At 39.1% G+C, this 27,039-nt stretch overlaps 1 protein-coding gene and 1 non-coding gene across 3 annotated transcripts in view; both read left to right on the forward strand.

Annotated features, from left to right (window-relative positions):
- The first annotated feature begins 30 nt into the window (after positions 1-30).
- Positions 31-27,039, forward strand: part of LOC121434742 (protein DBF4 homolog A-like) — a 37,517-nt gene continuing 10,508 nt past the window's right edge. The window contains exons 1-8 of one of the 2 annotated variants that reach the window (XM_041633683.1): positions 31-255; positions 1,445-1,617; positions 12,000-12,179; positions 13,358-13,408; positions 14,935-15,004; positions 15,168-15,244; positions 23,929-23,965; positions 24,888-24,933. In XM_041633683.1, coding sequence (XP_041489617.1) covers positions 210-255; positions 1,445-1,617; positions 12,000-12,179; positions 13,358-13,408; positions 14,935-15,004; positions 15,168-15,244; positions 23,929-23,965; positions 24,888-24,933 — 680 coding nt within the window. In that variant the 5' untranslated portion in view covers positions 31-209. The remainder of the gene's footprint in view (positions 256-1,444; positions 1,618-11,999; positions 12,180-13,357; positions 13,409-14,934; positions 15,005-15,167; positions 15,245-23,928; positions 23,966-24,887; positions 24,934-27,039) is intronic. The other variant, XM_041633684.1, reaches the window with a different exon arrangement.
- Positions 3,135-3,293, forward strand: LOC121434823. Its single transcript, XR_005972517.1, has one exon. It is a non-coding gene; the product is annotated as a U1 spliceosomal RNA (small nuclear RNA).

The raw sequence follows: 27,039 nt of genomic DNA on the forward strand, positions 1-27,039 counted from the left end.
AAGGGCGGGGAGCGTCCGGGCGCCGTCGTCGCGTGACGCGTTTTCAAATCTTTAACCGCCGCGGCTCACGCGTCGGAGCTTCGGCCCCTTCCTGCTGGGAGGCTCGCGCCGGAACTGGCCCCTCACGGCGGCGCAGCGGCCTGGGCCCGGAGACCCTGCAGCTTTGTGTTCGCGGTGCGGACCCAGCATGTAGGTGCCTGGTGGCTGCCATGAACCTGGAGACCATGAGGATCCACAGCAAGGCGCCCCTCCCGGGTACGGAGCCCCTCCCCCGCCGCGGTCCCTTTAATCCTTTCCTGCTCTGCCGGCTCCACGGTGGATTCCCCGAGTCGCCCCTGCGGGGGCCTCGGCCGCAGTGACACTTGTGGCTTCTCGGTGGCGCCCTGAAGGCGTTCGGTCTCCGTGAGGGGACAGCGCGGGCCGGGCCCCTCGTGCCCTCCGGGCCGCAGCTGCGACGCGGCAGTCCCGGGGCTGCAAGCTTGAGACAATGCGCGGGTCCCCGACGGCCGAGGCGCCCGCCCCACTCATAATTAAAGCTCGTGTGTGTGTGTGTGAAAGAGGGAGAAACACGCCGTGTTGTTTCCTATTTCAATTGCATCGTATCGATTAAAATAAAAATTCATGATAAAAAGTTTTCCTGAGAGAGATGCATACATGAGTGTCTATTAACCAGGTAATAAGATGCAGGTTGCGTTTGAAAAGTGTATAGAAGTTGCTTGATTCTCATCTCCTTTTCTTTTAAAATAAGGAGATGAATGGCGATGTCCTTTGTGGGCCTGAGTTCCAAATATGTAAGCAAAGTGCATGAATTCGATTATTTAGTTCTTTGTAATACTAGCCAAAACCATGAAACCATAATTTGAGCACTCAGTAACCCTTGAGAATTGGGTTCTTTATTTTAGATACTTTTCTTCTTCTTGCCTAGGTAAATAAGCTGTTAAATTTTGAAACCCCAGTGTTGAGTTTTCACAGCGCTGCTGACATGAATATCATGAAGCTACATCCTGAGAAAGTGAACTTTCTAGAAAGACTGTCGAGTTCCCTGCCTTCATACAGAAGCAGGAACAAGCCAGTGGTGGTGGCGCACACCTTTAATCCCAGCAGAGGCAGAGGCCAGCGGATCTCTGGGAGTTCAAGGCCAGCCTGGTCTACAAGAGCTAGTTCCGGGACTCGCACCAAAGCTACAGAGAAACCCTGTCTCGGGGGAAAAAAAAAAAAAGCAGGAACAAATAATGAACAAATAATGACTGCATCCCGTCGGGTCAGCTCTTGGTCTCCAGTATAGAATTTGTGGAAAGCATACCAAGGCAGTTGGCTTTCACCCTATGGAGTAATATTTAGGAACACATTTAGGTTCTAGTTACTTAAGTTGATATAACTAATAATTTTTCCTTTCTGTTAAATTTTGGTCTGCATAAAGCATTACCTGATTTCTTAATCACAGGTGGCATCCAAGACAAAAATGAAAAGAACAGACCGTCCTTGAAATCCCTGAAAACTGATAATAGACTGGAAAAATCCAAATATAAGCCTCTCTGTGGAAAAATATTTTACCTTGACTTGCCTTCTCTCACCGTATGTGAAAAACTACAAAAAGACATAAAGGATCTTGGTGGGGTAAGTGAAAACTGCACACTCCAAAAAAATAAAAATTATATTAGCACTTTATGAAATCATTAAAGAATTTCATTTTTGGAATATTATAGCCATTTAATCAATAGCAGCCTAAAACTGTGAATTGTTTATTAGTGAATCATTTAGGAACTGGGAGTATGCCCAGTGGTTTAGCACCTGCTGCACATGTGCAGGATTTTCTGTGCTCAAGTCCCAACACCACAGGACAAAGAAAACAATTTTTAGGCTTTTGGAACCTGACAAAATGTTCATGTTTCTGTGATAACTGGTTAAGTATGAAGGAAAAAGAGGGCTTGGTCCTGGTGACCTGCCTTCCAAATATATCTATGACTTTTGTAATATTTTGTGTGTGTGTGTGTGTGTGTGTGAGAGAGAGAGAGAGAGAGTGAGAGAGAGAGAGAGAGAGAGAACTCCTGTGTCAACAGAAGCCCATCATTGGGGGAACAGCAGTTTTGGAATTATAGTTAAACTGTCTTCCCTGTTACATATATTACTTAGATGATCAGAAAACTTAGACAAAAATCTAAAAGATTTCACATGTGTAATATTAATATTACCTAAATACTAGCAGATGAGCTTATTATGATTTTTTTCTGTTTCAAAAGTTTCTCCTGGCTTGGAATTTTGAGTTTCTGAAAGTTTGCCTGTTTCCAGTCTAGAATTCAAAAGAGTAGTTCCCAGATTTCTTAGAATTTTTGTTATGTGATATTTTACTTACCTGCCCTTGAAATTTTTCTACTTTTCTTTGCAGGGGATAAATAGAATTTTACTTTGAATATGAAAAAAAATTTCATATTCACTTTTTGAATGAATTTTATTTTTGCTATCTTGTCAATTACATTCATATACAAATTGCAGCATAACCGGTTACCCCCTATTTATTACCTTCATTGTCCTTCCACTCTTGCTCTCCAACTCCCCTGAACTTCCTACTTTTCTGCTATCCATTTTGTTGACTCATTATCACATATTTATGGTAGCGTTTATCATAATGGCCCATATGGCTGCATGTATAGAGGTCTTGGTCGATAGACATGCCACCATTGACTGGTCTGTCAAAGGTATGGTATATGTACTTAGTACCTTAGGTATGTCTAAACATATCTGTTTTTAAACTTAAGTGCTGTCTGGTAATCTCATTCCCAGAGTAACGTGGTACACCACCATTCTTTGGCTAACTTCATACTTTCTCAGATATGTTGCCCAGTCTTTAACTTTAGGTCTAAATCACTGATGTTTCGGTTTGTGTTTTTAGCAGTAGATGGCTTCAGACGATGGTATGTCCATAAGCCTAGTGTGGGAAACATTTAAAAAAGAAGCTGACCACTGCTCCTTTCTCCCCCATCCTCACAGCTCTTCCTAAGCTATGTTCAAGAAACAAATTTTGAATTGCTTCTGCAATAGATAGTAGTTAAGGATAGTTTTGATTTTTTGTGTTATCAGATTTTACTGTCATGGTTTCTAGTATCTCAGTGTACATAATTAAAAGTGTAAGATTTATACTTCCGGGGCAATGGAGTTACCATGATCACAAAGGTGATTTTCTCAAGATGAGGCTTCTCCATGGCACTACAGATGTATGGACACCTGTGATTTCCTCAAATGCCGAAAACTCTGCTGCAAATTTGTGCTATTGGAGATCACAGCTGTACTTTCCCCCTAGAGAAAAAAGTACTGGGCCAGTGAGATAGCTCGCAAGCAAGGGCATTTGCTGCCTAACCTAATAACCCATGTGATCTTTGGGACCTATATGGTAAAAAGAGAGAGCCAAGTTCCACACTTCACTAACTTTCTTATTGGGAAGAAGTACTTAGTTGTAGTCTTTAGAATTTCTTTCCTATAATTCAGTGATGTTGATTCAATTCCTAGATCCAAACTAATTTTGTCAAATAAAATGTTATGTTTTTCCCAATTTTTAGTTTAATATAACCCTTCTGTCCTTTTTATTACTTACTGTTGCTTCAGATCACCCCAAAAGTGTCACTGTTTAATTGACTAGTTCTGTTTTTTTTCTAGTCTTAATAAAAACATGTTATTTATTATCCTGTTGATTTACACAGAACTGTATAGCAGTCAATTTTCGCACATAGCAAACTTTGTTTCATAGTGTTAAGAAAAGTAGCTAAAGCAAAGCCACATAAGGACATAGAGCCAGGTTTGTTAGTGAGACCAATTTAAAGAAAAAGAACAAATGATAGGCCTATTTCTAAATAGTTTAGACTAGAATAAAACATTTGGAGAAAGGTAACTATAAGGGTAGTTGGATTCATGAATCTGGGAGAGCAGGACCTAAAAATGAGGTGAACCGAAGTTTCGTGAAGTAGCCAACTTTATTCAGAGCACCAGGCGATTTATACTCTGAAGATTAAGTGAAAGAGACTATTATTGGCTCGGGACACCCCAAGACCAAGTTCTCAGCACAAAGATTTATTTGCCCCAGAAGGACAAAGGGCAGGGAATTAGAGGCAAAGACAAGAGATAGAGGACAAAGGAGAAGGGGAAGGGATATTTGTAGGGGTAGAGAGGATGATAAAGGACTACCTCTGGATAGAGGAGAAAGACGTGGCCCCTAGGAAAATAGAAGTACAAGGGGAAACCCTGTGTTAGGATGGGCATATTAATTAGGGTAACCAAACAGGGCTTTTGATTGCTGGACTTAAGTACTTGGATAGCTGGACCTTGGGAGTAAGCCTTAGGAGGAGGAAGTAGCCAAATGGAAATAGACCTTGATGGCTAGCTTTAGGAATGTAATGTAATGGTTTAGCAAAGCAGAGGGAATACAGGAGAAGGGCAAAGTCTGCCAGTCATGTTTGCCACGCGTGGGCTGGCCAGAGTTCCTTCATTAATAAGAATCACAAGGACATGCCAAACATGGCAAAAACAATGTACCATCCTCAGTACCCCCTCAGGACTCAGAATAGATGTCTATGGCAGGCAAGGATCTGAGGGTAAAAAAAATAATAAAAAAAAAATAACTCAAGTACATTATCTCTGCATGTTCTTTATTTTGTGTGCAGGGTGGGGAGTAAAGTGAAGGGACACAGAGCAGAAAAAGAAGTAGCTAGGAAAAGAGGAAAAGAAGAATAAGGGCTGATCTCCACAAGGTTTTTGGTTTTTGCAGACATAGTTAGAAAATTCCATAGGCGAAGACAATGATAATATGCATATCAAAATCAAATAAAGCGCAGGTAGAAACTGACAAAGCAGTAGTACTCCAGTAGAGGTGACCCTACCCAAAAAAGAGCCAGCATTCAAGGGGAAATACCTGACAGCAGAAACCATTAGATAAAGTTACTAAGCACCCCTGAATCCTGAATTCACATTCTCCTCATCCAATCTCTTTTGTGATAATCAGCTTTGGGGACACCCAGATTTGTTTGTTAGCGAAGGTGGAGCATGCTGCCTTCCTGCTTAGTGCCTGTCTTCTATAGACATTTTTATGTGGTCTGTTAGCAGGTAATTTTGATGGATTAACTCTGTAAACTTGACTGTTAGAACAAAGACTGAATGTTTTCGCTCTAAGGCCTCCTGGTGTGGGGGAATGGAGCAAGGTTATTCCACTGCCCTGCAGAGGTTACACTGCTGAGGTATTCTGGGAATGAATCCCATTTTGAAGGGAAGAATCTGTGAAGGCGTAAGTCATAAACAATGCCACACCAGTTTGGAATTATGATTAATAGGGTGGTATTTATTTAAAGGGGAAAAAACTTACAGATCACCGTCAGCCCTCTGTGCAACCAGGAAGGGAGTCTAGTCGCAGGTGGAGCAGGAAGTGAAGAGAGGGAAGTGGCCGCTTTTTTAAAGGGAGAGAGACCACGCCCCAATGGGCTGGTATCTCAGCGGCGATAGGCTGGAGGAGTGGGAGGACCTCCCGAAACACCTCCCCCTTTTGTTTAAATAAGAGAGTTCTAAACCTACTATGAAATTATATACAATAAGTACAAATATCCTATTCTAACTACCTTAGGTCTTGTATAATAAATAACTTGGCCAAGTCATGAGAGAAAGTAACTACATTTATATAGTCTTCAACCCCATCGAAGATCTGAGAAGGGAAATAATGTTACCTGGGTAATTAGGAAGTTCAGTAAAACAACTTCCAAAACATGCAACAAATCACAGAGACAACTAGCTACCTAGGCAATCACCCAAAGTCACATTAGCAGCGTTGAAGCAACCAACTTTGGCTAAGGCCTAACATAACTGACATACCATTTTCAAAGGCAAACAACTTTTCAAAACTATCTTACCCTGTCTTGGCAGGATATGACAGCCCTGTTTTATCCATTGATGCACGCTCTATATCTTTGTCAGTGGCTGAGGTATGGGCATTTCTTTGCCCCAAGGCCAGTTCTGCCAGAAAGAAAGGCTCCAGGTGGAGTGTCTTTGGTGCTCAACATTCTCTCGGGATTAGAGTGGTGTTGCCAGGAGCAATTGTGTCTCACTACCACAAAACTCTGAGTTAGATTAAAGGCCATTTTCTACAGCTCTTTGAAGAAGTTGAAGATTATCTATCTATACTGAGTATAATCTCTATATATCTAAAGAACCTGATTAGTCTAATTATAAATGACAAACTTAGATGACTATTAGTCTATATAATTCTCAATATCTATCTAACTTAAAGACTAAGACAATAAACGACTGTGAAACAAATGAGGACAATGACCTCCAAATATAAACAATGTACAAATATACATTGCAGTACGTAAATATATATCAATACACAAACATATAAGTATCTTAATCAGAGGTAGAAATGTACACTGCAATGTGGTAAATATATACAATATATATATCAATACAATATATGTCAATACATAAAAATGTTTTAAACAGAGGTAGAAACATGCATGCATACAATAGTCAATATAATTTAACTTTGTATCAATATACAAGAATCTATACGAATATATTTGTCTAAAAACAGTAACTCACAATTACAAATCTATTATCCCATCATCCCTCTTTTTTTTTTTTTTTCAAAATGATCCCTGAGCTTATAAAATTCCTCCCCCAACCCTCAATCGTATACTAATTATAATCAACCCCTAAATGATGTCCCTAAACCCAAGGGCAAACTTTACTGGGAGAGGGGACTTCGTCCTCTAGAATTACTTCCAGCTGTCATGGGGGCGACGTTCTTTCTGGGGGATCCTGTGAAAGTAAAATGATGGTTAAATTTCAAGATCAGTGTCTTTTAAAATTGCCAATAGTCTCTGAGTATTTTGTGCAGGTCTGGCCAAAATGTTGTATAAGATGTGCACCATTTCAGGTAACCAAGTTGGAACTGTCTTGTGCAGCTGGTACCCAAAGCAGGTCTTGTAGTAGTGCTATCAGTATTATGACGTCATATCAACCAGGTGGAGTTGTTGTTATGGGGCCCCATCTTCTTCCTGGAAACTTCAAATGTCACTTCAGGAAAAACTCATTGTTCATTATGAAAAACTTAAACATTAATCATATAGACATATATAGACATATATATATATTCAATGAAAGACATGATGATAGATATATTCAATGAAAAGTATGATAGATATGAAGAAAAGCATAGATGTTTTCTAAACTCATTTCTTTCTGTCCCACATCATGGCTCTTGACATGAGACAGAAACTCTGGGTTTTTCTCTTACTAACAGGCTTGGAATTGGAGAGGGACTGAGCCAGAGTCCAACTTCAAAACCAGCTTTATAAATTTAGAAATATGGTTTAATATTGCTTACACAACCCATTCAGTTTTCTTGATATTTCCTATTGGGCAGGTATTTTTCCATCTGTCAGTATCCAAACATCCAGGGTCCCTTGAATTTCTCAAAGATGAGTGTTTTCCTGTGGAGATAAGAACAGAACCCTGCCCCCATTCTATATGTTTTTCTTACCACATGTATGAATATCATCATTGTGGATGAGTTGTCATTTCTCCTTTCCAAGAGGTTTCTCCTCTTCAAATCGAAACTTTATTAATTTTGATGGTATCCACAATTTTTCTTCTCCTGTGGAAACAAGAGCAAAACCCCTTCCCCAACGTAGCACATCTCCTGGCCTCCACTGAGAGGTCAGCACATCTTTGAAATAAATCGGGTGATTTAGTTCAGCAGACTTTTCCATTATCCAATGTCTTTCTGCTGCTGTCGTTCCTTTCTCATTAGCGTTAAGAAAATTCAAGGTTAATAAAGCATTATGTAATCTATTTCTGGGGGTATTTTCGGTCCCTTTCTTGTTTGTTCAGCATATCCTTTATAGTACGATTTGATCTTTCTATAACTGCCTGACCTGTAGGATTATTTGGTATACCTGTAATGTGTTTTATATTATAATAATCAAAAAAGCGTTTCATTTTCTTAGATACATATGCTGGACCATTATCTGTCTTTATTTGCGCAGGTATACCCATGATGGCCATAACTTCCAATAAATGTGTGATTACTGAATCAGCCTTTTCTGAGCTCAGGGCAGTAGCCCATTGAAAACCTGAATACGTGTCTATGGTTTGGTGTACATATTTTAATTTACCAAATTCCATAAAGTGGAACACATCCATCTGCCAGATTTCATTTCTCTTAGTACCATTTGGGTTACTCCCTGCAGGCAACGGTGTTTGATTATAGAAAGAACAAGTAGGACATCTCTTTATAATGTCCTTAGCTTGTTGCCAAGTAATGGAAAATTCTTTCTTTAGGCCTTTACTATTGACATGATGCTTCTTATGAAATTCTGAGGCCTGCAACACACTTCCAATCAATAATTGATCAATCTCAGTGTTGCCTTGGGCTAGAGGACCAGGCAGACCTGTATGGGACCGGATGTGTGTTATGTACATCGGACAAACCCTGTTCCTGATTATGTCTTGTACCTGGATAAACAATGAAGTCAACTCTGTGTCATCTGGTATAAATTCAGCGGTTTCAATATGCAAGATAACTCTTTCTGCATATTGTGAATCTGTAACTATATTAAGAGGTTCTTTAAAATCCCTTAGCACCATAAGAATGGCATATAATTCTGCCTTAACCTCTGAGCCATCTCTCCAGCCCGGCTTTGGCAGTTCTTGAGGGAGAGAAGCGGGTTTGGAAGGAAGAGGAGTGGTAGAGAATATTTTACAAATGATTAGTGCTTGCGCAGTAGATATTGCTTGCTAAGCCTACATGAAGCTCTGGGGTTGGTCCCTGTCATTACATAAAATGCAAACTGTGGTACTGACCAGTCATCAGAACATTAAGGGTGGGGTGGGGAGGGGGCTAAGGACTGGAGAATCAGTCATTTAAGGTCATCCTAGACTATATGAGATCTGTTTTGAAGAAAAATTGTATATCGTATATCTGATAAGTGATTTATGTACAGAATTTATGAAGACCTACATTTCAACAGAAGGATAATCCAGTGGGTTAAGGGGCCTGTAGAGGTGGCTTAGCAGTTAAAACTCAGGGGACCTGGGTTCAGTTTCCAGGATCCACATGGCAACTCACTATCATCTATACATAGTTGTACGTGATGTGACACCCTCTTCTGGCCTCAGGCACCAGGCATACATACAGATACATATATAAAAGCAAACCCTCATACACATAAAAGTAAATAATGGGTGAAGGGCCTAAATAGGCACTCATAAAAGATCTATTAGTAACCCCACAGTATCCTAATCATCAGGTAAATTAGCTATTGGTAAAGACCAGAAAATACAGTGTTAGTGGGAATGTAAATTGAGACAACAGCTGCACGAACAGTTTGGATGGTTTCAGGGTGGAAAAGGGGGTTTTAAGCAATTTACTTTAGGGTATATATCTGAAAGAATTGAAAGTAGGGTGTCAAAGATGTGGACATCTGCAAGCTGAGCCAGCCATGGATAGCAGCATTCCTCCATGGTCTCTGCTTCAGTTACTTCAAGCTCCTGCCCTGGCTTCTCCTAGATCAAGTGGTTCTCAACAGCTAGGTTGAGACCCCCAAGACCATTGGAAAACACAGGTGGTGGCGCACGCCTTTAATCCCAGCACTCGGGAGGCAGAGGCAGGTGGATCTCTGTGAGTTTGAGACCAGCCTGGTCTACAAGAGCTAGTTCCAGGACAGGCTCCAAAACCACAGAGAAACCCTGTCTCGAAAAACCAAAAAAAAAAAAAAAAAACCATTATGATTCATAACAGCAAAACTACAGTTATGAAGTGCCAACAAGAATAATTGTGTGGTTGGGGTCACCACGACATGAGGCACTGCACTAGGTGGTGGGCTGTTACCTGGAAGTATAAGCTGAAATAAACCCTTTCCTCCCCAAGTTGGTTTTGGTTTGTGTTTTAACACAGCAACAAAGTAAAGCAGGACAAGGAGGCACTACTCCATGAACTCCATGTTCATCCCAGCACTCGGGAGGCAGAGGCCATCCTGGACTACAAGAGCTAGTTCCAGAACAGGTGCCAACGTTACAGAGAAACCCTGTCTCGAAAAACCAAAACCGAAAAGAAACCATTGTGAACACTAGCAGAGCAGTGGCCTCATAATTTCATCATGATCAGTTGCTTCATGCTCCCGCTGTCATACCTTTTCTGCTGTGTTGAATTGATTATATTTCCTCAAATCCTGCGTCAGAATAAACTTTTTAAAGTCGCTTTTGTGAGGTATTTTGTTAGAGTCAATGAGAAAATAACAGTACAGTGACTGACTGATCATCCCATCTTAATTCTCTTCCTTTTGTATAGCCAGAGCAGTAGCACTGGCGCTTGATCCTATCTTTACGACTTCATTTGATTTTCAAAGCATCTGTCCAAAGACCATAGAGCAGTGATTCTCAACCTTCCTAATGCTGTCATAGTGATGGTGTAAAGCATCATAAAGATGGAGATTGCCTTTGACTTGTCACACTTAACATAGTGGAACTAAGCACCTTTAATCCAGCACTCAGGAGGCAGAGGTAGATGGATCTCTGAGTTCAAGACCAGCTGGTTTACAGAGAGAGTTCCCAGACAGCCAAGGCTACACAGAGAAACCTCATCTCTAAAATCAAGAAAGAGAGAGAGAGAGAAAGTTGAACTAGTGTATACGTATACTTTTATCTTTCCTGCCTTTATACAAGGCTTATATTTTCTGGAATAAATAAATACTTTATTAGCTGGTCAGTGAAAATGAATATTGCCTGGGAGAAAAGATAACAGTTTGCATTTCCCTAAGGTTGCTCCTCTCAGCAGCCAATTCTGAGTTAATATAGCTTATTAACATAACAAACTTCACTTCATTTTTTTAGCCTCTTAAAACATGTTTACACAGTGTGTGTAAGTTTGTATGTGTGTGTGTGTAAGTGTGCACATCTAAGATGTTCAGTAGTAGATGGAAATCAGAGGAGAACCTTACAGGAGTTTGTTTTATCCTTCTGCAATGTTTTTCCAGTTGATTAAACTCTGATCAGGCTTGGCAACATGTGCCAACCCCTTGAGGCCTCTTGCTGACAGACCTTGTTATTGCCTTTTGTGATATGATTCCTGAAGAAGTTAGATTAGATAGAGGTTGTACAAGGTCTCCTTACTGAGTATTAGTTGTTTCTACTTAGTTCTCAGTCTTCCATGGCAGTTGTGTTTATATGGCATGCATTTTAATAGTACTAGTAGTGTTAGTAGACTTAGTTTAATTCTTCCTGAGTGATGAGTGGTCTTTAATAACATTGACTTTGGTACATGTGATACTACAAAGCATGTTGGGCATTTCCTTTTAACAATTTTATGCTTATACAATTTTTTTTCTATGTTTAAGCCTTAGAAAATGTTTTGTTTTTTTTTTTTTTTTGTTTTCTTTTTTTGTTGTTTTTTTGGTTTTTCGAGACAGGGTTTCTCTGTGGTTTTGGAGCCTGTCCTGTAACTAGCTCTTGTAGACCAGGCTGGTCTCGAACTCACAAAGATCCACCTTTCTCTGCCTCCCAAGTGCTGGGATTAAAGGCGTGCGCCACCACCACCCGGCCTTAGAAAATGTTTTAAACTTAATGATTTAGAACTGTGTTACCAGCTGGTAAAATTAAGTAAAATTTAAAATTCAATAGTCTGGTTATAATAACTACATTTTGGGTGCTTAGTAGCTAGTTTGTACAATGTTTTTACATGATACAGGCAAAGAACAGTTCACCTCTGTAGAAAACTTTGTTGGTATAACTCCAAGTCACTTCAGTTTTCATCTCCAAAATACATAGAGAAGTACCCTGGGAGTACATGGACTACATTATTAGGATAAAGTACTTAAGAATAGTATTTTGCACATGAGAACTACTGGCTTGAAAAAATATAGCTCGAAAAGTACCAATTTGTAAGATACAAATTGCATCAAATTGTAATTTGTGTAATTTTTAAATAGCTTTGTAGTTTTTATTAAAAGTACTTTGTTTTCTTCTAGCGAGTTGAGGAATTTCTCAGCAAAGATATCAGTTATCTTGTTTCAAATAAAAAGGAAGCAAAGTATGCACAAACATTGGGTCGAATTTCTCCGGTACCGAGTCCAGAATCTGCTTATACTGCGGAAACCACCTCACCTCATCCCAGCCACGATGGGAGTTCCTTTAAGTCTCCAGACAGAGTAAGTGTGTTATACATGCTTAGAGACAAGATCTCACTGTGTAACTCTCTCAGGCTGATCTGGGCTCTCTACATAGCCCAAACTAACCTCAAAATTGTCAGCCCTCCTGCTTCTACCTCTCTGGACTTTGAATAGCAGGCTTATAGCACATAAATGGAGCGGTTATAAAGCTGAAGCTCCACGGTTTCCTCACTGTGCTTAACATTGGCTGTCTTTTTCTTAATGATACAGTGTGCTCAAGTCGTACCCTGATTCCTTCCATACATACATACATACATACATACACACTTTTACTTTAGACGGTAGCTTTGTTTTTGGAATAATTTACAAAAAAAGTTAATAGCCAGTCACTCTTTTGAAGAAATTTGAAAGTAGACTAAAACAAACTGACCAGTTCCAGCTTACTGCCTATTTCACACAGTTTACAAGTTAGGCATAATTTTACACATCCAAGAGCTTGGTGAAAAATCAAAACAGTATTTCGTGGCAAGTAGAAAATGTGTGTGTAATTACTGTATAAATGTTAGGGCTGCTTTCATGCTTTAGGTAGAATTTTAGTCTGTGGCAAAGATCATGTGACATAAAAGGCCTACAAAGGTATTCTGCTTGCCCTTGCATAAACGAAATTATAAATCCATGCTAAAAAATTACTGGCAATACTCTCCTGTCAAGTCATTGCCATTAAGGTGGAAGACAAAAGGAAGGAAAACTAATTGACTTAAATATTTAGAGAGTGAGAGATAAAACACTTAATGTATCTAAATTGTTAGATTGACATATAATTAAGTTGCTGTTTAAAACATACCTTCCTTATCTGTTGGAGCCATATGAAAAACAGTTTAAATATAGAGCAAAAAGAGATCACTTGAGAAAAGGAGAAGGATGCAGGCTGATTCATAAAAATTGACCCTCTTGGGTCTCAACAGTTTCTTTTTTTGTTCTTGATGTTTTGTTGTTGTTTTCTCTGCTGGGGGGAAAAAGAGGGAAAAAATATTTTTTAAAACATCTGTGTTGCCAAGAGAATGATGAAGTCACCTTTGACCATAAATTTGCTGTGTTATTAGCTGTTGAGACTTTATATAAACCGAATTTATCTACTTTATTGATTTCCCCTTTCTATCCCTTTCTCCGATGAAGTATTGTATATCTTCATGCTTGGTTTTTCGGTCTTCGTATAGGTGTGTCTGAGCAGAGGAAAGTTATTAGCTGAAAAAGCTGTCAAGGATCATGTGAGTATCAACTTGAAATTGACACTGTGTGGGCTGCAGCTAGAGCTTGTTTGGGATGGTGATGGTCTAGCACACATGAGCTCCTTGGCTGTTCATAAGCCAGGCCTGGCAAACAGCATATGCCTGTCCTCACAGCATTAGGGAACTAGAGAAGGAGACGTTCAAGAGCGCCTCTGATACTTAAGAAGTTCAAAACCAGCCAGGACAGGAGACAAGAAGGGGAAAAAAATCTGTAACTCTCTTTTTGCTTGTTTGGTCTTCTTTTAGGTGTGTCTGATTTTTCTGCAACAGATTCTTATGTAGTTTAGGCTGGCCTCAAATTTGCTATAGAGCTTGACTTCCAAGTGTTGACATTATAGATATTATTTAAAATGTATCTGTGGGCAAGTTAGATGTTTCAGTGGGAAAACAGCTTACTGCCAAGATTAGGACCCAAATGGTGGCAGGAAAGAACTGACTCATAGAAATTGTCCTCTGATTTCCAAGTGTGCACTGATATGTGTGCACACATACAAAGACGTGAACATATGGAGGATAAGTAAATGTAATAAAAAGTATTTAACTTGGGGCTGGCAGTGAAGTTGGTAAAAATGCCTGCCATGAAAGCCTGAAGACCTAAATTTGGATGCCCAAATCCATAAAAAGTAAAAAGCCAGGCATGGCAGCAGGTGCTTTGAATCCCCAGACTTGGAGTATTTTGGGGGTGGGGGTGGAGCAAGTGAGTCCCTAAAGCTTATTGACTATCCTAGCTGAATTAGTGACTTTCAGGTTCAGCAAGTGACTTTAAAAGATTAAAAGTGGAGAGTGATTGGAAAAAGACACCTAGCATTAACCTTGGCCTTTGCTTGCACACAGACATGTACCCCCCACATACACGCAGAATTTATAATTAAAATTGCAGATATTCTGAAGGTAGTCTTTAATTTTTAATGAGAAAAGCTTAAATTAAGGCATCATCTCATTCTAGCTGAAGCAGAAGCTGCTTTCCTGGAGAAACACTCCCATCTTGTGGCCTTCAGAAATATTACTGAAAAACCAAAGTTTGCCTTAGACTACACAGTAATTGTTAAGCCAGGCATAATGGGCATACCTTTATTCCTAGCACTTTGAGGAGGAAGAGGCAGGTGGAATTCTGATTTCCAGGCAAGCCAGGCCTACAAAGTGAGACCTTGTCTCAAACAAAACATAGGCATATTTTAATTGGGATTGATTTAAGAATGCCAAAATAGAAAACAAATCCTCATTACTTTAGTAATTCTTTGGTTTCGAGACAGGGTTTCTCTGTAGTTTTGGAGCCTGTCCTGGAACTAGCTCTCCTAGACCAGGTTGGCCTCGAACTCACAGATACCTGCCTGCCTCTGCCTCCGGAGTGCTGGGATTAAAGGCATCTCCGACCACCGCCCAGCACTTTTGTAATTCTTGATTGACACTTACGCATAAACTCTTCAGTGGCATTAACATTGGTATGTCTTTTTTACAATAATAATTTTTTAGATAAACGGGGTTTTTTGTTCTTTTTTTTACAGGATTTTATTCCTGCTAATAGTATACTATCAAATGCCTTATCATGGGGAGTAAAGATTCTTCATATTGATGGTAAGGATCTTTTTATAATATTTGTCTGTTCCTTAGTTCTTAATTTTACGTAGTAAAATTTTTGACATTAGGGGGTACCTCTGATGGTAAACCCTTAACCTAAGTTTACTACCACTTAAGATGTCATTGTAAATTTACTAACCTTCAGTCCTTCTCGCAACAGACATTAGATACTACATTGACCAGAAGAAGAAAGAGTTGTGTGCTCTCAAGAAATCAAGTACTTCTGTGAGGGATGCGGTATGTTCTTTTCTTTGTTTTTAAAGTACTGTTAACAGTAATAGCTTGGTTTTTTTATGTATATATCTAATAAGTCAAAAAGACTTTGTCAGAATATTTTACGGGTAAGCCTATGTAATATTTGTCGTTGAAGCTTCCATTCATGAAGTGAAAATTGTTTCTGGGGTAATGACGCAGTTTTCTCATCCTTTTTTCATTCTTTTGTTGCTACTGTTTTTTTTTTTTCTAATAAACCAGAAGCAAACTTTATTCTAGGAAAATAAAAATAAAAAATTAAAAAAATAAATCTCCACAAAAAACTTACCAGCTAGCTGAGACCACAGCCAGAGATGGACTTGTAAGGCTGTGGCAAAGACTGGTTTCTGAACTCCTCCTTTTATAGCAAACATTAGGCAATAACAAAAGAATTTTTGCAATCTCAAGGTAAAACTCGGATACAAATTGCTCTTCTTTTTATTTATTTATTTATTTATTTATTTAAGATTTCTGCCTCCTCCCCGCCACCGCCTCCCATTTCCCTCCCCCTCCCCCAATTAAGTCCTCCTCCCTTGTCAGCCCGAAGAGCAATCAGGGTTCCCTGACCTGTGGGAAGTCCAAGGACCACCCACCTCCATCCAGGTCTAGTAAGGTGAGCCTCCAAACTGCCTAGGCTCCCACAAAGCCGGTATGTGCAGTAGGCTCAAAAACCCATGGCCATTGTTCTTGAGTTCTCAGTAGTCCTCATTGTCCACTATGTTCAGTGAGTCCGATTTTATCCCATGCTTTTTCAGACCCAGGCCAGCTGGCCTTGGTGAGTTCTCTATAGAACATCCCCATTGTCTCAGTGTGTGGGTGCACCCCTCGAGGTCCTGAGTTCCTTGCTCGTGCTCTCTCTCCTTCTGCTCCTGATTTGGAACTTGAGATTTCAGTTCGGTGCTCCAATGTGGGTCTCTGTCTCTGTCTCCTTTCATCGCCTGATGAAGGTTAATATTCAGGAGGATGCCTATGTTTTTCTTTGGGTTCACTTTCTTAGAAGAAAGTATGGAATATATACATATTAGAGTACTACTCAACAGTAAAAAACAATGACTTCTTGAATTTTGCATGCAAATGGACAGAAATAGAAAACACTATCCTGAGTGAAGTAAGTCAGACCCAAAAAGAGGAACATGGGATGTACTCACTCATATTTGGTTTCTAGCCATAAATTAAGGACATTGAGCCTATAATTCGTTGCTACTGTTTTTTAAAGAGATACTTTTGTTTATTCTCCAGGAAAACATTTCAAATTAACTTATTACATAAGAAAATCCAAATATTCATTTCATTTACTGTAGGTGGTAGTATATCAAAATCTTGTGCGGACTAGCCAGTTAGTCTCAGTGTAAAGTATTTGTTGATGGCTTTATAAAAAGTGATGGAGATAGAGTAGTTTTGTAATTTGGGCCAGTAGGCATCTTACACTTTCTACAACTCCAATAACACTAAGGACTTGTATCTGGGGTTTCGTTGGTTTTGGTTTTCCTGTGTTTTTCTACCTCTTGCAATTGGAAATGGCTACTCAGTATCTTTGTATTGACTGGCATTCCACTTTGTCGTCTGCATTCTGGTATTGAGTCCACCCAGTAAATTTTGTATCATGAGTACTGTATTTTTCAGTTGTATTGTTTCTGTTTGGCATGTGTGCATGTGTGTGCAAACATTTATGTATCAGCTAAGTTTTGACTAAGGTACTGCCAGTGTTGTGAATTTTCCATATCTATCACAATAGTTAAACAAAGCTGATTTTGTTTTTGCTCTTGCTATTTTTGTTATTATTGTTTGTTTTTCTCTAGACAGAGTCTCACTATGTAGATCAGACTGGCCTCAGACTCACAGAGACCCACCTACCTTTGCCTCTCAAGTGCTGTGATTAAAGGTGTGTGCCCCTGTGCCTGGCATTACTGTTGTTTTAACAGATACAGCCATCCAGTTTTTGTTCACAGACTGTGAATTCTCTCTTACTTTTGTAATTACCAGGTCATTTTAAATCTGTTACGTTTTCAAAGACTTGCATGCATTATAAGGATTGTCTTATATACATACTACATATGGGTTAGTCTGAGGTTTGAGCAGTGATTTGAATCTTAATTCCATTTCCAAAGCCCCTTCTGTCTTGTACTTTGGATTTATTGATAACATGTGCAAAGTTGAGTTCTGCCCGTTGCATGTGTAGATTTATACAAGGAGTTGGGGATTCCTCTCTCCAGCCTGTTCCTTGAAGCCTCTATTTAAAGATCCCTTCCCCAGCTCTTCTAGTAAGAAACTGTGAATTTCCCATACTACCCACACTACTGTGCATACTACATTTATACCTGGAATGCACCCTTATGACAAACTGGAAGGAAAAAAGGAAAAGAATCCTGAGGCATCTTTGGGCTCCTGGGGCCTCTTTGGTTATTTCTCTAGTGAGAAAGATGGAGCTAGGTTACTTTTTTTTAATATATTGATTATTATTGAGCTCTACATTTTTCTCTGTTCCCCTTCCTGCCTCTCCCCTCCCCTTCAACCATCTTCCAAGGTCGCCATGCTCCCAATTTACTCAGAAGATCTTGTCTTTTTCTACTGCCCATGTAGATTAGATCTATATATGTCTCTCTTAGGTCCTCATTGTTGTCTAGGTTCTCTGGGGTTGTGATTTGTAGGCTGGTTTTCTTTGCTTTATGTTTAAAAACCACTTCTGAGTGAGTATATGTGATAATTGTCTTTCTGTATCTGGGTTACCTTACTCAGAACGATGTTTTCTAGCTCCATCCACTTGCCTGCAAAATTCAAGATGTGGTTATTTTTTTCTGCTATGTAGTACTCCATTGTGTAAATATACCACATTTTCCTTATCCATTCTTCCATTGAGGGGCATTTAGGTTGTTTCCAGGTTCCGGCTATGACAAACAATGCTACTATGAACATAGTTGAGCACATGTCCTTGTGGCACGATTGAGCATCCTTTGGATATATACCCAAAAGTTGTATTACTGGGTTGTGACGAAGGTTGTTTTCTAATTTTCTGAGAAATCACCACACTGACATCCAAAGGGGCTGTACCAGCTTGCACTCCCACCAGCAATGCAGAAGTGTTCCCTTTACCCCACAACCTCTCCAGCATAAGTTTTCATCAGTGTTTTTGATCTTGGCCATTCTTACAGGTGTAAGATGGAATCTCAGAGTTGTTTTGATTTACATTTCTCAGGACTAAGGATGTTGAACATTTCCTTCAGTATCTTTCAGACATTATAGATTCCTCTGAGAGTTCTCTCTTTAGGTCTGTACTCCATTTTGATTATTTGATCTTTTGATGACCAATTTCTTGAATTCTTTATATATTTTAGCGATCAGGCCTCTGTCTGATGTGGGGTTAGTGAAGATCTTTTCCCATTTTGTAGGCTGTCGTTTTGTCTTGTTGACTGTATCCTTTGTTTACAAAAGCTTTTCAGTTTCAGGAGGTCCCATTTATTGTTTCTCTCAGTGTCTGTGCTGCTGGGGTTATATTTAGGAAGTGGTCTTCTGTGCCAATGCGTTCAAGTGTACTTCCCACTTTCTCTTCTATAAGGTTCAGTGTGGCTGGCTTTATGTTGAGGTCTTTGATCCATTTGGACTTGAGTTTTGTGCATGGTTGATAGATATGGCTCTATTTTCATTCTTCTACATGTTGATATCCAGTTATGCCAGCACCATTTGTTAAATATGTTTTTTTTCCCATTTGATATTTTTTTACTTCTTTGTCAAAAATCAGGTGTTTGAAGGTGTGTGGATTAATATCCAGGTCTTTGATTCTGTTCCGTTGGTCCTCCTGTCCTTCTGTCTGTTTTTATGCCAATACCAAGCTGTTTTGTACAGACTGTAGCTCTGTAGTAGAGTTTGAAGCTAGAGATTGTGATGCCTTCAGAAGTTCTTTTATTGTACAACATTGTTTTAGCTATACAGAATTTTTTTTGGGGGGGTGTTTGTTTTTGTTTTGTTTTGTTTTGTTTTGCTTTGCTTTTCCATATGAAGTTGAGTACCTTTCTTTCGAGGTTGGTGAAGAATTTTGCTGGGATTTTGATAGGCATCGCATTGAATCTGTAGATTGCTTTTGGTAAGAAGCCATTTTTACTATGTTAATTCTATCTACCCAAGAGCATGGGAGATCTTTCCATTTTCTGGTGTCTTCTACAGTTTCTTTCTCCAAAGATTTAAAGTTCTTGTCGTATAAGTCTTCCACTTGTTTGGTTAGAGATACTATGAGATAGATATTTTATGCTATTTGTGGCTATTGTGAAGGGTGATACTTTATGATTTCTTTCTCAGCCCATTTATCATCTGTCTACAGGAGGGCTACTGTTTTTTTATTTTGTTTTGTTTTTTTGGAGTTAATCTTGTATCCTGCTGCATTACTAAAAGTGTTTATGAGTTGTAGAAGTTCCTTGGTAGAATTTTTGGGGTCGCTTATGTAAATTATCATATCAGCAAACACTGAGAATTTGACTTCTTCTCTTCCAATTTGTAGCCCCTTGATCTCCTTTTGTTGTCTTGTTGCTCTAGCTAGGACCTCAAGAACTATATTGAATAGATAAGGAAAGAGTGGACAACCTTGTCTTGTTCCTGATTTCAGTGGGATCATTGGGAGTTTCTCTCCATTTAGTTTGATGTTGGCTTGATGTATATTGCCTTTGTTATGTTTAGGTATATTCCTTGTATCCCTGCTCTCTCCAAGACCTTTATCATAAAGGGATGTTTTATTTTGTCAAAAGCTTTTTGGGCATCTAATGAGATGATCATTTGGTTTTTACTTTTTAGTTTGTTTATATGGTAGATTGCATTAACAGATTTTCGTATATTGAACCATCCCTGCATCTCTGGGATGAAGTTGACTTGATCATGGTGGATGATGGTTTTGATGTGTTCTTGGATTCGATTTGCCAGTATTTTATTTAGTATTTTTGCATCAATGTTCATGAGTGAGATTGGTCTATTCTCTTTCTTAGTAATATCTTTCTGTGATTTGGGTATCAGGGTAATTGTAGCCTCATAAAAAGAGTTTGACAATGTTCCTTCTGTTTCTATTGTGTGGAATAATTTGAGGAGAAATCTTGTAAAATTCTGAGCTAAAACCATCTGGTCCTGCGCTTTTATTGGTTGGGAGACTTTTGATGACTATTTCTATTTCTTCAGCAGTCTGTTTAATTTGCTTATCTGGTCTTGATTTAATTTTGGTAAGTGATACTTATCCAGAAAGTTGTCCATTTCCTTTAAGTTTTCCAATTTTGTGGAGTACAGGTTTTCGAGATATGACCTGATGATTCTCTGTATTTCCTCCATGTCTGTTGTCTATTTTGTTGATTTTCTCGAAGAACCAGCTCTTTGTCTCGTTGATTCTTTGTATTGTTTTCTTTGTTTCTATTTTGTTGATTTTAGCTCACACTTTTATTATTTCCTGCCATCTTTATGTAGGCATTTAGTGATACGAACTTTCCTCTTAACACTGCTTTTATTGTATCCCATAAATTTGGGTATGTAGTGTGGTTATTTTCATTGAATTTTAGGAAGCCTTTAATTTCTTCCTTGACCAATTGATGATTCAGGTGAGCATTTAATTTCCATGTGTTTGTGAGTTTTCTGGAATTAGTATTGCTGTTGACTTCTAGTTTTAAACCATGGTAATCTGATAAGGTACATAGGGTTATTCCAATTTTTTTGTATTTGTTGAGGTTTGTTTTGTTACCGAATGTATGGTCAATTTTTGGGAAGGTTCCATGAGGTGCTTAGAAGAAGGTATATTCTTTTCTGTTGGATGGAATATTCTATAGATGTCTCTTAAGTCTATCTGAGTCATAACATCTGTTAGTTCTCTTATTTCTCTGTTCATTGTTTGTCTGACTGACCTGTCCAGTGGTGAGAGGGAGTGTTAGTCTCCCACTATTAGTGTGTGGGGTTTAATGTGGGATTTAAGATTCAGAGTGTTTCTTTCACATATGAGGGTGCCCTTGTATTGGGGGGCATATATGTTTAGTATTGAAATTTTTTCTTGATGGATTTTTCCTGCAACTAATATGAAATGACCTTCTTTGTCTCTTTTGATTTCAGTTTGAAGTCTATTTTGTTAGATATTAGGATAGCTACACCTGCTTGTTACTTAGGTCCATTTGATTGGAATATTTTTTTCCCAACCCATTACTCTGAGGTGATGTCTGTCTTTGAGGCTGAGGTGTGTTTCTTGTATGCAGAAAAAGGATGGATTCTATTTTTGTGTCCAGTCTGTTAGCCTGTGCCTTTTTATAGGTAAGTTGAGTCCATTTATATTAAGGGATATTAATAGCAAGTGATTGCTATCGCCTGTTAATTTAGTTTTTGTTGTTGGTGATGTTAATTTGTGTGTTTTCCCCTTCTTTGTGATTTGCTGCTATGAGACTCTCGGTTGTCTGTGTTTTTGTTAATGTAGTCAACTTCCTTGGGTTGGAGTTTTCCTTCTAGTATTTTGTGTAGGGCTGGGTTTTTGGCTAGGTATTGTTTAAATCTGGTTTTATCCTTCTATGGTGATTAAAAGTTTTGCTGAGTATAGTAGTCTGGTCTCTTAATGTCTGCATAACACTTGACCATGACTTTCTGGCTTTCATTGTCTCCAATGAAAAGTCAGGTGTAATTCTGATAGGTCTACCTTTATATATTACTTGGCCTTTTTACTTTGCAGCTCTTAATATTCTTTCTTTACTCTCTATGCTTAGTGTTTTGATTATTATGTTGGTGAGGGGACATTATTATTATTATTATTATTATCCAGTTTGGTGTTCTGTAAGCTTCTTCTATCTTCATAGGCATATCTTTCTTTAGGTTGGGAAAGTTTTCTTCAAATATATTTTCTGTGCTTTTAAGTTGAACTTCTTCTATACCTATTATTCCTAGATTTGGCCTTTTCATGGTGTCCCATATTTCATGGATATTTTGAGTTTTCTCATGATTTCTGTTTCTAGAATTCCCTCTGTGTTTTCTTTATTATCTCTTTTTCAGTTTTCAAGTCTTGAATAATTTCTTTCATATGTTTGATTGCTTTTTCATGGTTTCCTTTAAAGGATTTGCTGATGTCTTCCAATTTTTTGTTTGTCTTTCTCTTCATTTCTTTGAGGGAATTTCTCATTTTCTCTTTAAGAGTTTCAAATATTCTCCTGAAATTATGTTTTAGGTCGTTTTCTTCTGCTTCATCTATATTTGGTTGTTCAAGTCTTGCTGTTGTAGGGTCCTTAGGCTTTCCTGGTGTCGTGTTGCTCTTTGTGGTGTTGCGTGTGTTCCTACCTTTTCTACTCCTCTTTTCCTGGGGCTATCTGTGATTCTGTTGATTAATCTTCCAGGTGCCAGTGAATCCAAGATTCCGATGGTTGTTCCTCGCGGTACAGTCAGTGCCATGGTTCTAGTTACCCCTCCCCCCACTTGGTCACTCCGTTTTCCTGGAGGTCACTCGGAGGTCGCTCAGTGCTCAAGAGCTTGTTCCACTCCCTTGGAGTTTGCTGTCTCTAGCCTAGGTTGTTGGCTCAGACCTGTTTCTGTAAATGTCCCTGGTCTGGATCCGTTCCTGCCGAGGCTAGGGTTGGTCCTGCAAAGGACTCTGGCTCCAGTCTACTTTCATGGATTCCCAGGCTTAGGTGCACCCAGACCCGCAGAGGACCTGGCTCAGGCTTACTCCCTCAGAGGTCCCAGACCAGTGCCTGGACTCACAGAGGTCCTAGCTCAGGTGTACTCCTTCTGAGGTCTCAGACTCACACCTGAACCTGCAGAGATATTTGGTTACTGCGTACTCCTTTGGAAGTCCCAGATTCATGCCCAGACCTGAAGACGTCCTGGCTCAGGTGTGGTTCCTTGGAGCTCCTAGACTCACTCCCAGACCCACAGGGGTCCTGGCTTAGGTCTACTCCCTTGAAGGTCCCAGATTCACATCTGGACCCTCAGCGATCTCTGACTTTGGCTCACTGGCTTAGCAGTTGCTCCCCCGTACCTGTTCCTGTGTAGTTTGCTGTCTAAGATCTGTTCTGGCCCAGATCGCTGCTCAGTCCTGGTCTGCAAAAGTCCCTGGACTGGATCCGCTCCTGCTCCTGTGGAGCTTGCTTTCTCAGGCTCACTCCAGCCTGGGTAGCTGGTTCAGTCCAGAGTTAGTTTAATTTTTGAGTCATTCACTCAGAAACCTTTAATGACTGGAGGTCCACATTTGACACAATCTTCACAATCAGCTTCCTGCTTAAAAATTTTATATGCCTACCTAATTGCTTATTGAATGGTGTCCAGAGTTTTGTTATTGTCAGCGGATTATAATTATTTGTTTCTCATAGCTCCAAACTGTACCCTTTTCTTCATATGTTGAAGGCTAAGACTTAACCTAGAATGCAAGGGCTGAAAATAGAGCTAGGACTGCGAGGCTCTAGGACTGCTAGGACTGTGTTCAATACAAGCACCTCAGTAAAGAATGTCAAGTAGGACTGAGTTCTGTATAATGATCAAGATCTTTAGTTCTTGAATAGTGTTCAGTGTATTTGACTCAACTGATGTTAAGAAGCAAGATTTTTGAAAAATAACCACCCACTTTGATATAGTATTTTTCCTATGGATTTTTTTCTCTTGACAGTATTGAACCATTGTCTGTGCAGTTTTTGCTGTTTTTAAACCCAGTATTTTCACTGCATTTTTTTTCTCTTTTTTTAAAGGGAAAAAAAGCTGGTACTGGAATACAAAAGGCAAGAAGTAAGTATTCTCGTAACAAAGTTTAATTTTCTTTTACAGAGCAGAAAAAAAATATATGAAGATTGAAGCTTGAAGCTTGGGATGCTTAATTCTGTAGTAGGGCCCTTATCCCAGATACATGAAGCCCTGGAGTCAATTTCCAGTATATCCAAATATACATACTTGCAAAGATTTTCCAAGATAGTCAGTAGTTCTTTAAATGATTCATTTGAGGATTTCTTAGTAATTTTTAGGACACGAATTCTATGACAGCCTGACACTTACCACTACCCTACTCTGTGTTAGTGGTTATTTTGGGTTTTGCTTTTGTATTTTAAGATACTTGTTTTATGATGTGTGTGGGAAGGAGTTATGAGTACATTAGTACAAGTACCCAAAGAAGCCAGAAGAGGTTGTTGGGTCCCTTGGAGCTGGAGTTACAGGCAGAGATGAGTCTCACCTGGCGTAGATGCAGGAAACTGGACTCCTCTGGTCCTCTATGAGACCGTTATGTGATCTTCACTGCTGAACTCTCTCTCCAACCCCCAAATTAATATTTTCAAGAACATTTTTTTAAAACTCATTAGGGTTCCAGGAGAAACAATTATTCAAACCCATTTACTGTGATAAATATAAGACAATGCTTTGAGATAGTTTTGCAGTGTGAAAATATCAGCACCATTCAGTTTTAAGAATCTTGTATGGCTGGCTATGATGGCACCTGTCTACTCCAACTTTGCAGACCAAGGCTGGAGTATGAGCAGTTCCTGCCCAGCCTGGGCTACAGTGGAGACAGTCTGTCTTACAGACCCAGACAAATTCTCAGAATATGATAGATCAGGTATATGGGGTGGTGGTATTGGAAAATATTATTGCCTTAGGGCTACACCTTTCTACTCTATAGATAGAGTCTGCAAGTGTCTAATGGTTTTCTCTTCTTAAGCAGGGAGACTCAGAAAGCCTTTTTTAAAGGTTGAAGATGTGAACCGGTAAGTGTCAAAGCCCAGTGTGGGGAAGGAGAGTTGGTATTACAGAGAAAATCTCATTAGACTTATTTCTATTAATATGTTTACTTCCCTTATATGATGATGATGTGTACCTAGAGCATTAATTCCCTTGTGTTCAACTGAATTTAGTTTCATCCCATGTAGATTCAGAGTATCTGCTCTAGACTAATCATAAAACCATCTCTTTTATTATTTTAGATAATCTCTGGCTAAATTCAGTATCATTAGTTTGGACAATCATTAAAAATTTCCTCTATAATTGTGGGGGGATTATTAATACTGCTTGGAAACATAAAACCTAAATATGATGTCTACAGTAATAGCTTCCCAAACTCTTAGTTTCTGAGATGGTCTTAATGAAATCAACAAACAGAGCTAAGTTAGATTACTTTCTCTTTGCTCTCTTACCTTTTTGGCCAAGTAATTTTTGCTCAATTACCTTTTTGTAATTCTCTTGGGTGTTCACTGAGGTGACTAAAGGGTTGAAAGCTTCTTTTTAAAACTGTGTTATGGGGCTGGAGAGTGGTTCAGTGGTTAAGAACGGTGGCAGTTCTTTCAGGTAATGTGAGTTTAATTAATTCCTGGCATGCTTGTTGAATGGTTCATAATCACCTGTAACTCCTGTGCTGAGGGATCTGATGTTCTTGACACCCACATACATGCATACACAAGTAAATAATAAAATCTTTACGATACATAAAATTGTAAATGTGTTATTGTGAAGAAAAAGTACAATTTTTTCTTCTAGGTTTGATGATAACCTAACATGCCTTGGGAGGATCTCATTCTAGTCCATTCTGATCAGCATAGCAAGATCCTGCCACAAAATTAAGTAATGGGTCAGATATCCTATAATCATAGACTGTACTAGAAGATTTAATAGTGTGGATAACTCTACCTTAGCATGTGGTCCTGGATTTTATTAAACAGGCTTGGGTCTGGAGAGATGACTCAGTGTTTAAGAGCACTGGCTGCTATTCCAGAGGACCAGGGCAGCTAACAATTGTCTGCAACTCCAGTCCTGGGGAGATGTGATGCATTTTGTTGGCCTACATGGACACGACATGTATATGATGCAGAGATGTACATTCAGGCAAGCACCTATACACATAAAAATAAATAAAAATTAAATAGATTAAAAAGAATGATAAAGAAGCCAGGCAGTAGTGCCACACACCTTTGATCCCAGCACTTGGGAGGCAGAGACAGGTGCCTCAGAGGTCAGTCTGATCTACAGAGCTAGTTCCAGGGCAGTCAGAGCAATACAGTGAGACCCTATCTCTAAAAATAAATAAATAATGATTTTTTAAAAGCAGGCTGATCAAGCCACAGGCAGCGAGCCAATAGGCAGTGTTCCTTAATGGCTTCTACTTCAGTTTTTGCCACCAGATTCCTGCCTTGAGTTTCAGCTCTGCCTTCTCTTCATGATGGCCTGTGATTAGAACATGTAAGCAAAAAATAAACCCTTTCCTCTTCAAGTTGCTCTTGGTCATAATGTTTTATCGTAGCAATAGAAACCCTAAGACAGTAATATAAAGATTTACCCAATAAATGGAAGAAGGCAAGTCATATATATAGTATGGAGTTAGTATCCAGAATACAAAAATAATCCCTACAGCCAAAAGAAAAATAAAATATACTAGAGAAATGCATATCCAAATCAGAGTGAGACTTAGAGTTAGGGTGGTTCCATATGTATCTCAGAAACATAGAAATAGCCAAAAGGTATAAGCAACCCCAGTCCATCAGCAAATGTGTGGATATGTGAGGTGTGCAAGATACAGATCTGTGTGTGTTCTGACAATAAAATGTTTTAAAGAATGAAATTCCAACATGCCACAACATGGATTAGCCTTCCGGACATCATCCTAAGAAGTTGCATTAGTCCATGTATCTAATAAAGCATTCAGAATACTCAGATTTTAGTCACTGAGTCAGCAGAGGCCTTGAGGGAAACAGTTATTGTTCAGTGAGTAGGGTTTTCGATTTTGCAAGGTAAGCACTCGAGTGATTTCACAACCTCATGCTTGATATGACTAAACCATACAGTTTCAAATAGTATCTATCTAGAGCAGTGGTTCTCAACCT

This window comes from Microtus oregoni, unplaced genomic scaffold, assembly GCF_018167655.1.
Source record: "Microtus oregoni isolate MIOR12 unplaced genomic scaffold, Mior012 000044F_ref0000062, whole genome shotgun sequence".
Taxonomy (NCBI): domain Eukaryota; kingdom Metazoa; phylum Chordata; class Mammalia; order Rodentia; family Cricetidae; genus Microtus; species Microtus oregoni.